Here is a 10,268-nt window from a genome sequence, read left to right as displayed (position 1 = left end):
GGGCGGGGCCGGAAGTGTGGGGCCAGCGCGGGGCCGAGAACCGGAAGTGCGGGGCGGGCGCGGGGGCAGAGCGAAAGGCTGAGGACCAGGTTGGGGCCGGGTTCCGGGTCGGGGAGCGGCTCCGGGCGGCAGCCATGAGGCGGGACGTGCGCATCCTGTTACTGGGCGAGGGTAGGCGCCAGCCCGGGGGGTCTCGGAGCTGCGGCGGCCGGGACGCGGGGTGAGGGTCTCGGGGGTCGGGGGGCGCCGTGACCTTGGCCCTAGCGCTGACCGCCCCGCCTCGCGCAGCCCAGGTGGGGAAGACGTCGCTGATTCTGTCCCTGGTGGGCGAGGAGTTCCCCGAGGAGGTAAGGGGCACGCCCGCCGCGGGGGTGGGAGCGGGCGCAGCCGGGGGTCCCTGGTGAGCGCTCGCGTCCCTTGCAGGTCCCTCCCCGCGCGGAGGAGATCACGATCCCCGCGGACGTCACCCCGGAGAAGGTGCCCACCCACATCGTGGACTACTCAGGTAGCGGCCGTAGCCTCCCGGGGGCCCGGCCCGGAGCAGTCCGGCGGGCCTGCGGGGTCTGCAGTGGGGTCTCCTTCTCCCCCTAGAAGCCGAGCAGACGGACGAGGAGCTGCGCCAGGAGATCCACAAGGTGCCCGTGGTGCGCGGGACGAGGGAGGGGCTGGGCGCGGGCTCGGCCTAATCCGCTTCGCCGCCTGGGGGATTGGACTGAGGTGCTCAGGGTGTCCTTGGCCCTGATAATTCTGTGGCCTTTGCACTGCGGGTTGTTGGGGCCCCCACAGCGCACCCCGCTGGGAGCCGGCACCGCTCGGTCCAGTGGTGCTCCAGGGATAACAGGACCCTTCCCCGCGGGCTGTGCCTCCCTCCTGCCGGGGTGGCAGCAGCGTGTACTCTTCTTGTGGCCTCCGTGTGCGCCACCTCCGCCTGCCGTGTGCTCCAGCCCACCGTCCCGGCCTCCGGGCACCTGGAGCTCCCAGTACCAGAGCACGTGTGCCGGGGACACCTCCAGGCAAGGGCACAGGCCACAGCCACCCAGGGCAGCCCCTGCCGCCGGCACCCCTCACTGCGGTCCTGTCACTCTGGGAGGGAAGAGGCAGGGGCCAAGGCGGCAGCTGTCTTGCAGGGTGTTGGGTTGCAGGTGTGGCCGTGTCTGTCCTGAGTCTTCTGCTCTAAGGGTCTTGCCGACCACAGCTATGCTTCCGGGGCTTGATGTCCCTGCACTGGCAGTGGGCGGGGAAGAGGCTTCTCTGAGGGTTCAGCAGCAGCTCCCAGTGTGACACTGGGGAGTGCCTGCTCTGCCAACACCAGGCTGGAGGCAGGTTTTAGGGAAGCCTGGGCTTTCCCGGCCTCAGAGCCGCACCCATGCTACCTGTGAGCTTCTGGGGCCTCCTGGAGCCTCGAGATGGCGTGGAGCGGCCAGGGCCGTCGGTGGTGAGCCAGTAGCCCCGTCACCCACACTTTGTCACTGTTCCCTCAGGCAAACGTGGTGTGTGTGGTGTATGACGTCTCTGAGGAGGCCACAATTGAGAAGGTGAGCTCTCAGTGCAGACCCCAACAGCAGAGACACGGTGGCCCAGGTGGACCCTCACCCAAGCCATGGCCAGCGCCATCTCTCACAGCATTTTGGGGAGCCTCAGGTGGCGTCACCCGGCCCTCTCCCGTGATCCCGCTTCCCCTGAGAGGGTCTGGGATGTCCCCCAGTCTGAGCCATTTAGGCCGGCAGCCCTCTTTCTTCCCCAGTTTCCAAACCCCCGGGGGAAACTGCAGAGGGCCTGTGTTGGGGGCGGCCCTAGGCTTGGGCCCCAGTGACTTGGGGGTGTTTGGGAGCCATTGGGGTCAGACAGATGAGGCTGCACCTGCTGCCTGCCTTCTCCCACCAGCTTTGTTCCTGTGGCCGGGACTTGGGCCCTCAGTGGGCCTTGACCTCCCCCTTCTGCTCTCCCCCAGCCAGTCCCGTGCTCCAGCTGGGAGCCATGTGCCTGCTGGCAGCCTCACCTCACAGCCAGGTTTTGCTTTTCAGATTCGAACTAAGTGGATCCCACTGGTGAATGGGGGGAGCATGCGGGGGCCCAGGTAATGAGGGGGTGTGGAAGGGGCTGGGACCCCCGGCTCCCCTGCCCCTGGTGACCGTGGGCCTCCAACCCAGGGTGCCCATCATCCTAGTGGGCAACAAGTCAGACCTGCGGCCGGGGAGCTCCATGGAGGCCGTGCTCCCCATCATGAGCCAGTTCCCCGAGATCGAGACCTGCGTGGAGGTGAGTAGGTCCCAGCCGGGCGCCGAGGTAGGGGCAGGGCCTCCTTCATTCCTTGTGTCCTCAGCCGGTGCCGTCCTAGGGGCACTTCCCTGAGGCTGTTCCCACTTTCCCAGTGTTCGGCGAAGAACCTGAGGAATATCTCAGAGCTGTTCTACTACGCCCAGAAGGCCGTCCTGCACCCCACAGCCCCCCTCTATGACCCTGAGGCCAAGCGGGTGAGCATCGGCTGGGGCCCCGCACACTGGTTCCCCAGGGCCCCAGGGGGTGCTGGGTGGGGCAGCGTGGCGGGCGGGCGTGGGCCGTCTGAGGGTGCTGAGCCAACATCCCCACAGTTGAGGCCCGCGTGCGCCCAGGCACTGACGCGCATCTTCAGGCTCTCAGATCAGGACCTGGACCAGGCGCTCAGTGACGAAGAGCTCAACGCTTTCCAGGTGTGCCCCCGCCCCACCCTCGGTGCCCAGCCCCCTTGAACCTCCGCTGCTGTTAGTGACTGGAACGGGCCGTCTCCGGGTGGCTGGCTGACTCCCAACAACGCTCTCTTGGAAGCAGAAATCCTGCTTTGGGCACCCCCTGGCCCCGCAGGCCCTGGAGGACGTGAAGACGGTGGTGTGCAGGAACGTGGCGGGCGGCGTGTGGGAGGACCGGCTGACCCTGGATGGTGAGGCCGGGTGCCCGCCTGTGCCTGGGGAGTGTGGGGAGGGGCTGGGCCTGGTGCTCCCCTGCTCTGTCTCGGCGCAGGTTTCCTCTTCCTGAACACGCTCTTCATCCAGCGCGGCCGGCACGAGACCACGTGGACCATCCTGCGGCGCTTCGGCTACAGCGACGCACTGGAGCTGACAGCCGACTATCTCTTCCCTCCGTGAGTGAAGCTGGGGTTTGAGGCCTCTCCTCCCTGAGGGTCAGGGAAGGTCTCGCTCAGCAGGCCGTCTGGGGTAGTGCCCTTGCCTGGCCGTGCCCTGAACCCCTCAGCATCCACAGAGCTCTAAGTCAGATGGGGGCTGGCCCCTTGCCAACCCTGCGTGCGTGACTTGTTCACCCTGCTGGGGTCGGCAGCTTGGGGTATGGCCTGGAGGCCTCAGCCAGGCCTGCCACGTGCTGGAGCCAAATGAGCACCCTTCTCCCCTACGGCAGTTGCAAGGTTAGGGGCGTACAGGAGCCTCTGGGTCCTACAGGGGGTGTCCAGCTGCACAGACGGGGCTGGCAGGGTGACAGATGTGCCGAGCGTGGTGGTGCAGAGTCTCCTGGGAACTAGAGGGGCTGTCGCCTCCCTGCAGGCTCCACGTGCCCCCTGGCTGCAGCACTGAGCTCAACCACCTTGGCTACCAGTTTGTGCAGAGGGTGTTTGAGAAGCACGACCAGGTGAGAGCATGGCAACTCCCCTGCCCCCGCCCCCTCCCCGGCACACACGTCACCCCATCCCTCCTTCCGCAGGACCGCGACGGCGCCCTCTCGCCCGCGGAGCTGCAAAGCCTCTTCAGTGTGTTCCCAGCAGCCCCCTGGGGCCCCGAGTTCCCACGCACAGTCCGCACAGAGGCCGGCCGGTTGCCCCTGCACGGATATCTCTGCCAGTGGACGTAAGTGCGGCCCACACCATGCCCACCCGCCACACCACCCTCCCCACCGTAACACTGTGCCTCCCGCCTGCCCCCAGCCTGGTGACCTACCTGGACGTCCGGAGCTGCCTTGGGCACCTAGGCTACCTGGGCTACCCCACCCTCTGTGAGCAGGACTCCCAGGCCCGCGCCATCACAGGTAGGCACCCACCCTCCCTGGGCCCGGGCCCAGCATCCTGGCAGCCGCCCTAACCCGTGTCTGTCCTCACAGTCACCCGTGAGAAGAGACTGGACCAGGAGAAGGGACAGACACAGCGGAGCGTCCTCCTGTGCAAGGTGGTGGGGGCCCGTGGAGTGGGCAAGTCTGCCTTCCTGCAGGCCTTCCTCGGCCGCGGCCTGGGGGTAAGCACCCTAGACTCCCCCACCACCCCAGGGGCTCCAGGTGCAGGGCAGGGCAATCTGGGGGGCACTGGAGCCAGCGAGTGTCAGGACTTCACCTCCCTCAGCACCAGGACACGAGGGAGCAGCCTCCCGGCTACGCCATCGACACGGTGCAGGTCAACGGGCAGGAGAAGTACTTGATCGTGAGTGCTGGGGCGGCGTGGCCTGTGCCCGAGGGTGGAGCCGGGGACACCCAGGCCTGCCTAGCAGATCTGGCCCAGCATGGCCCTAGGGGGACCGAGCCCCAGGGACCCTTTCTAAGGCCACTGTCTGTCCCAGCTCTGTGAGGTGGGCACAGATGGTCTGCTGGCCACATCGCTGGACGCCGCCTGTGACGTTGCCTGCTTGATGTTTGATGGCAGTGACCCAAAGTCCTTTGCACATTGTGCCAGCGTCTACAAGGTGGGGCCCTGCAGGGGCCACATGGCCATGGGGCAGGGTCTGTCCCGCCAGCCTTGCCTCGGCCACCCCAGGACTGTACCTCATACCACTTTCTGCCCACAGCACCATTACATGGACGGGCAGACCCCCTGCCTCTTCGTCTCCTCCAAGGCTGACCTGCCCGAAGGTGTCGCGGCGGCTGGCCCATTGCCGGCCGAGTTTTGCCGCAAGCACCGGCTACCCGCTCCTGTGCCGTTCTCCTGTGCTGGCCCAGCCGAGCCCAGCACCACAATCTTCACCCAGCTCGCCACCATGGCCACCTTCCCGTGGGTACCCAGCAGCACAGCCCTGGGGACTAGCACTGTCTGTCATCCGAGCAGTGGGCAGCTGTGGTGTGAGGCCTGGAACTGGGGCCAGAGTGGCGGGGTGGAGCTTTGTGTGGCAGAGGGAGCCAGTGCCCGGGCATGTCCCTCCAGGGCCTGGCCTCCACCGGCTGTGCCTCTGGTCTGGGAACCCCGCCTGTGGGGTCCTGTGAGTCCAGGACATGGGAGGGTGTCCAGCAGCAAGCTGGGGGCATCTGCCTGAGGCATCTGCAGATGATGTTTCTCTCTTGCAGACATTTGGTCCACGCAGAGTTGCGTCCCTCTTCCTTCTGGCTCCGGGGGCTGCTGGGAGTTGTCGGGGCCGCCGTGGCCGCAGTCCTCAGCTTCTCACTCTACAGGGTCCTGGTGAAGAGCCAGTGAGGCCCCTGGTACCCAAGCCCCCTCCCCTGACCTGGGTGTGGCTCGCTGCTGGGGCTCTGCAGGGGCAGCACAGCTGGGGTGCAGGCCAGGCTGCCACTCTGGGAACGCCTTTGCGCCGGGACTTGTTGTTTCTGAGGCAGTCGGTCTGCAGCGGGGCCTCGTGCTGCCGTGCGCTGCCCTGGCTCCTGCCGGACCCCCAGGGTGGGCCGTGGCAGGTGGCTGAGCAGGAGCTCCCAAGTGCCGGCCACCGCTGTCAGGGATTGCCCACCTCTGGGCATCGTGTGCTGGGCTGGGGAGCACAGGTGTGGGAGCTGCTGACCCCAGACCCAGAATTCTCAGGGCTCCACCCCCCTTTCCTGTCCTGGGTGGCCAGTGGGTATGAGGAGGGCTGGAAGGCAGAGCTTTGGGCCAAAAGCAGGCCTTGGGTGGGGTCCCCCTCAAGTTTGGAGCCGTTTCCGTGGTTGCAGCCGAGGACCGGAGGCTGGGTTCCTGATTAAACTTCACTGTGTCTTTTCTATCTCGGATCCCAGTCTCTGAAGACAGCTCGCCTTGATTCAACCTAGAACATGTTCTTTGTCTTCATGTGGGCTGGAAACGCCCCCCTCCTTTCGTCCCTGGGCCACTGTCCTGAGGTCTCAGGCGTGTGCATGTGGCCTCTGGAAGGTCCACTCTGGGCCGCTATGGCCTGCAAGCCCAGTGTCCTTGGAGGTCCTGCGGTCTGAGAGTGGGAGCCCACTGCAGGACGGTGCGTGCCCCACGTGGACTGGGGGGCGCCGGTGCCTGAGATGTTTCCCCGGTGACTGACCCCTTCTCAGGGTCCAGTGTGCCCTGGCACTGCCCACTCCCCAGAGCGTCCTGCCAGCCTGGCTGAGCTGCGCCGAGAACCTGGGCTTGTGTGACCAGATGTGGTCACTGCCTGCCACAGAGTGGGGTGACCCTGGGGCCCTGACCTGGGGGAAGCAGGATGGGCCAGAGGGAGGGACGGGGTGGGAGTTGAGCCCAGATGCCTGCTTCTCGGGACCCAGGGCATGGCCTTCCCAAGGTCACCCAGACACATGTCAGAAGCCCTGGTCCCCACCTCCTGTGTCTGCCTTTAGGGAGTGGCAGGTGGGGCCCCTTTACAAGTCCTGGCCTACACGGGCCCTGCCTTGGAGCTTGTGGCATTGGCCCCTGAGGTCCCTCCCGACTGATGGTATTTGAGCCCGCTGTACCCCGCGGCCTGCCTTTTGGGACCACTGCAACCCTAGGAGGAGTCCTCTGAGTGGCCCTTGCAGGGGCTGCCATACTCACACGTGTCTTATCTGTCACCTCCATCATGGAGGGGTTGGCCTGCCTTCCCAGGAGCAGGTCTCCTCATCCCAACTGCTGCCCTGCCCCCTGGGGGTTCTGCTCTGTATCGGAATGCCCCTCATGCCCAGCCCTGGCGCCGCCTTAGGGCGGGAGGTTTTGCTGTCCTGCATGGAGTTGCAAGAGCGGTCGGGGGCCTCCAGCCCAGGGCGTGAACGAGTGGACTGGGCTTGGTCGTCGGAGCCAAGGCGGCTGCAGCAGCGTCTTCCTCCTCCTAAGAGGTGGCTGTAGTGGCCATGTGGGGCGAGGGACTTCCTTGTGGCTGTGCTAGGTGGGAGGGGCGGGGGTAGGGGGGTGTGTCTGCTGCAAGCAGGGAGCTCCAGCCGGTGGGAACACGAACCGCAGGGAGTACTGGGTCAGCCTGCGGGGGGGGCGGCAAGCAGTAGTCAGGGAAGGCTTCCTGGAGGAGGTGACATCCTCACAGGCCTGAGCCCAGGAAGGCTGTGAGAGGGCGAACGGTCTTGCATGGGGGGTTTTAGGTGCCCCCACCCCCGTGACTCCACTTAACCAGCGATTGCCGTGGAGGTCGTCCAATGTGCTGGAGCTGCGCCAGAGCGGGGGTGGGGGCCGGCGCTGAGACGCGGTGCTAGCTGGAGGCGGTTCCTGTCCGGGGTGTGCGTCCGCGTGCAGGGTGCGCGCGTGTCTTGGCCGCGCGTGGCGGCGTGTGCGGCAGGGGCGGGCAGGCGGGCGACTCGGTGACGCGGCCCAAGCGCGGCGCCGAGCGGAGCGGGCGGAGCGGGCCGGCTGGGGCGGAGCGGAGTCGTCCGCAGAGCAGCCCCTCCCGGCCGCGGCCGCCGACCCCGGACCCCGGCCCCCGGCCCGGCTCTATGGACAGGAGCTCGCTGCTGCAGCTCATCCAGGAGCAGGTGCGTCGGGGGGTGGTCTGGGGAGCTGGCACCGCCCCCAATGCGGCCCTCCTGCCGCTGAGCTGAGCTTGTGCGGGACCGAGCTCCCCGAAAGCCCCGCTCGGTACCTACCTCATTCCTGCACGACCTTGGCCCCTGTGTCTGGGACCCCAGGAGTGGGCTGACTGGACCAGGGCTCCTGGCTGGAGAAGGGAGAGTCGGGGGGAGGGAGGGAGGGCGGGCAGCGGGCTGGTCTTGGACCTTGGCCCTCGCCTTCCAGGATGGGTAGGGTGGAAGACGGGGGAACAACTGAGGAGCTGGAGGATTGGGACCCAGGCACCAGTGCCCTGCCAGCTCCTGGGATCAAGCAGGGTCCCGGGGAACAGGCAGGCACGGGGCCCCTGTCCCAAAAGTGCTGGAAGCCTGAGCCTGATGCTCCCAGCCAGCCTGGCCCAGCCCTTTGGTTCAGGGGTCGGGCCCGCACTCAGGCCTTGGCCGGCGGCTCCTCACTGCAGCAGCTGGACCCCGAGAACACAGGCTTCATCGGTGCGGACACCTTCGCTGGCCTGGTGCACAGCCATGAGCTGCCCCTGGACCCGGCCAAGCTGGACATGCTGGTGGCCCTGGCTCAGAGCAACGAGCAGGGCCAGGTCTGCTACCAGGAGCTGGTGGACCTGGTCAGTGCCACGGTGGGCAGGCGGCAGGGGCACGATGTCCTGGCCAGAGGAGGCGGGCAGGCAGCTCCTCACTGCAGGGGGGCTTGTGGATGCGGGGAGCTGGGTGAGCCTCAGGCAGGGGTGCCATGGGGAGGTCCATGGCCCACACTCAGGCCCCTGCCCCCAGATCAGCAGCAAGCGCTCCAGCAGTTTCAAGCGGGCCATTGCTAATGGACAGCGGGCACTGCCCCGGGACGGGCTGCTGGACGAGCCAGGCCTAGGTGTCTACAAGCGGTTTGTGCGTTACGTGGCCTACGAGATCCTGCCTTGCGAGGTGGACCGCCGCTGGTATTTCTACCGTCACCGCAGCTGCCCACCCCCCGTGTTCATGGCCTCGGTCACCCTTGCCCAGGTGGGCCCCCTAGCCGCTGCCCCGGGAGCCTCCCGCGCTCCTGGCCGTGACCAGCCTAACACTCGTGTCCCCAGATCATCGTGTTCCTGTGCTACGGGGCCCGCCTCAACAAGTGGGTGCTGCAGACCTACCACCCCGAGTACATGAAGAGCCCCCTCGTGTACCACCCCGGGCACCGCGCCCGCGCCTGGCGCTTCCTCACCTACATGTTCATGCACGTTGGGTGAGTAGCACTGCTGCCCGGTGAGCCCCGCCCCAATCCGCCATTACATCAGAAAGGCTTAGCCCCAAGGTAGGTGCAGCAACTTGAGACGAGGGCTGGGGAGTGGGGCCGGATGGCTGACCCCACTCTTCGTGCCTGTTTGCTTCCGTTTGGCCAGGCTGGAGCAGCTGGGGTTCAATGCCCTCCTGCAGCTGATGATCGGGGTGCCCCTGGAGATGGTGCATGGCCTGCTCCGCATCAGCCTGCTCTACCTGGCAGGCGTGCTGGCAGGTGAGGCAGGCGCACACCTCCGCCCCCGGCCCTGGCTGGCTGCACCCTCACCCGCCGCTTGCTCACACAGGCTCCCTAACCGTCTCCATCACCGACATGCGGGCCCCGGTGGTGGGAGGCTCCGGCGGGGTCTACGCCCTGTGCTCGGCACACCTGGCCAACGTCGTCATGGTAACGGGCCTGCCCGGTGGGGGGCGCGGGGAGGGGCCCCTGGCGAGCCTCACCACTTCTCATCTGCACACCCCTGTAGAACTGGGCTGGGATGAGATGTCCCTACAAGTTGCTGAGGATGGTGCTGGCCTTGGTGTGCAGTGAGTAGGGGCTGGGGGGAGGGCCGGGGGGCCTCAGCCTGCAGCCGGGGCACCTCCCACCTGCCGCGTCCCTCTGCAGTGAGCTCCGAGGTGGGCCGGGCCGTGTGGCTGCGCTTCTCCCCGCCGCTGCCCGCCTCGGGCCCACAGCCCAGCTTCATGGCGCACCTGGCAGGCGCGGTGGTGGGGGTGAGCATGGGCCTGACCATCCTGCGTAGCTACGAGGAGCGCCTGCGGGACCAGTGCGGCTGGTGGGTGGTGCTGCTGGCCTACGGCACCTTCCTGCTCTTCGCCGTCTTCTGGAACGTCTTCGCCTACGACCTGCTGGGCGCCCACATCCCCCCACCGCCCTGACCGGCTACCTGAGGCTGCACAGCCCAGGGCTCGGGCATGTGGTGGCCGCCCACCAGGGGCCTTCACGTCTGCCCTTTGTGAACGGACGTCTCAGGGCTGCTGTGCCCCTTGGGTGTGGGTGGCCTCAGAGGAGACCCTGTCCCAGCCACCCCCCTACCCCCAGGACTTGCGGTCTGAGCCTTTTTGGATAATTAATAAATATTTTACACAGCACCAGGGGGCTGTCCCGGGCTCTGGAGACTCGTCAGGGCCCCCACACCCGCTGAACAGACTGTGACGGCCCTCCCCACCACGAGGGCCTGGACTTCCCTCCTTGTGCACCTCTGCACCTGGGGTCAGGCGTGGGAGTTGTTCCCGGGCCACAGGTGCTGTGTCTGTGGGAGTTGGGGGCACCTGGGATGGTTGGGGGCCGGGTGTGTGGTCAGGCCAGGTGTGTGGTCAGGCGGGGTGTGTGGTCAGGCCGGGTGTGTGGTCAG

At 67.0% G+C, this 10,268-nt stretch overlaps 2 protein-coding genes across 12 annotated transcripts in view; both read left to right on the top strand.

The window, feature by feature from the left end:
• The first annotated feature begins 67 nt into the window (after positions 1 to 67).
• On the top strand, positions 68 to 5,892 carry RHOT2 (ras homolog family member T2). Of its 7 annotated transcripts, none has more exons than XM_032145383.2 (19): positions 68 to 171; positions 289 to 347; positions 424 to 505; positions 592 to 635; positions 1,482 to 1,535; positions 2,025 to 2,077; positions 2,151 to 2,259; positions 2,373 to 2,474; positions 2,592 to 2,690; positions 2,809 to 2,917; positions 2,998 to 3,118; positions 3,534 to 3,618; positions 3,691 to 3,833; positions 3,911 to 4,011; positions 4,084 to 4,214; positions 4,319 to 4,396; positions 4,533 to 4,655; positions 4,758 to 4,960; positions 5,251 to 5,892. In XM_032145383.2, the coding sequence occupies exons 1-19, from the start codon at positions 135 to 137 to the stop codon at positions 5,375 to 5,377; spliced, it is 1,860 nt and encodes a 619-aa protein (XP_032001274.1). In that variant the 5' UTR covers positions 68 to 134; the 3' UTR covers positions 5,378 to 5,892. The 7 variants fall into 7 exon arrangements, with proteins under 7 accessions (XP_032001274.1, XP_058290185.1, XP_032001275.1 ...); XM_058434202.1 differs by having other exon boundaries at positions 71 to 171; positions 595 to 635; XM_032145384.2 differs by having other exon boundaries at positions 154 to 171; positions 294 to 347.
• Positions 5,893 to 7,006: 1,114 nt separating this feature from the next.
• RHBDL1 (rhomboid like 1) overlaps positions 7,007 to 10,268 on the top strand; it is a 4,998-nt gene continuing 1,736 nt past the window's right edge. The window contains exons 1-8 of one of the 5 annotated variants that reach the window (XM_032145389.2): positions 7,007 to 7,590; positions 8,085 to 8,246; positions 8,413 to 8,637; positions 8,712 to 8,860; positions 9,018 to 9,130; positions 9,201 to 9,301; positions 9,381 to 9,441; positions 9,521 to 10,005. In XM_032145389.2, coding sequence (XP_032001280.1) covers positions 7,552 to 7,590; positions 8,085 to 8,246; positions 8,413 to 8,637; positions 8,712 to 8,860; positions 9,018 to 9,130; positions 9,201 to 9,301; positions 9,381 to 9,441; positions 9,521 to 9,792 — 1,122 coding nt within the window. In that variant the 5' untranslated portion in view covers positions 7,007 to 7,551 and the 3' untranslated portion in view covers positions 9,793 to 10,005. Of the gene's footprint in view, positions 8,247 to 8,412; positions 8,638 to 8,711; positions 8,861 to 9,017; positions 9,131 to 9,200; positions 9,302 to 9,380; positions 9,442 to 9,520; positions 10,158 to 10,268 lie in introns of those variants that run through there. The other 4 variants (XM_058434208.1, XM_058434207.1, XM_032145388.2 and 1 more) reach the window with 4 other exon arrangements.

Source organism: Hylobates moloch, unplaced genomic scaffold (assembly GCF_009828535.3).
Source record: "Hylobates moloch isolate HMO894 unplaced genomic scaffold, HMol_V3 SCAFFOLD_23, whole genome shotgun sequence".
Taxonomy (NCBI): domain Eukaryota; kingdom Metazoa; phylum Chordata; class Mammalia; order Primates; family Hylobatidae; genus Hylobates; species Hylobates moloch.
The sequence above is the reverse complement of the archived record's forward strand: the minus strand, read 5'-3'. Positions and strand labels throughout refer to the sequence as shown.

Coding starts and splice junctions, on each gene's coding strand:
- RHOT2 (XM_032145383.2), top strand. CDS start 135: ATGAGGCGGGACGTGCGCATCCTGTTACTGGGCGAGG. Junction 2,078..2,150: donor GGGAGCATGCGGGGGCCCAG/GTAATGAGGGGG, acceptor CCTCCAACCCAG/GGTGCCCATCATCCTAGTGG. Junction 2,691..2,808: donor AAGAGCTCAACGCTTTCCAG/GTGTGCCCCCGC, acceptor TCTTGGAAGCAG/AAATCCTGCTTTGGGCACCC.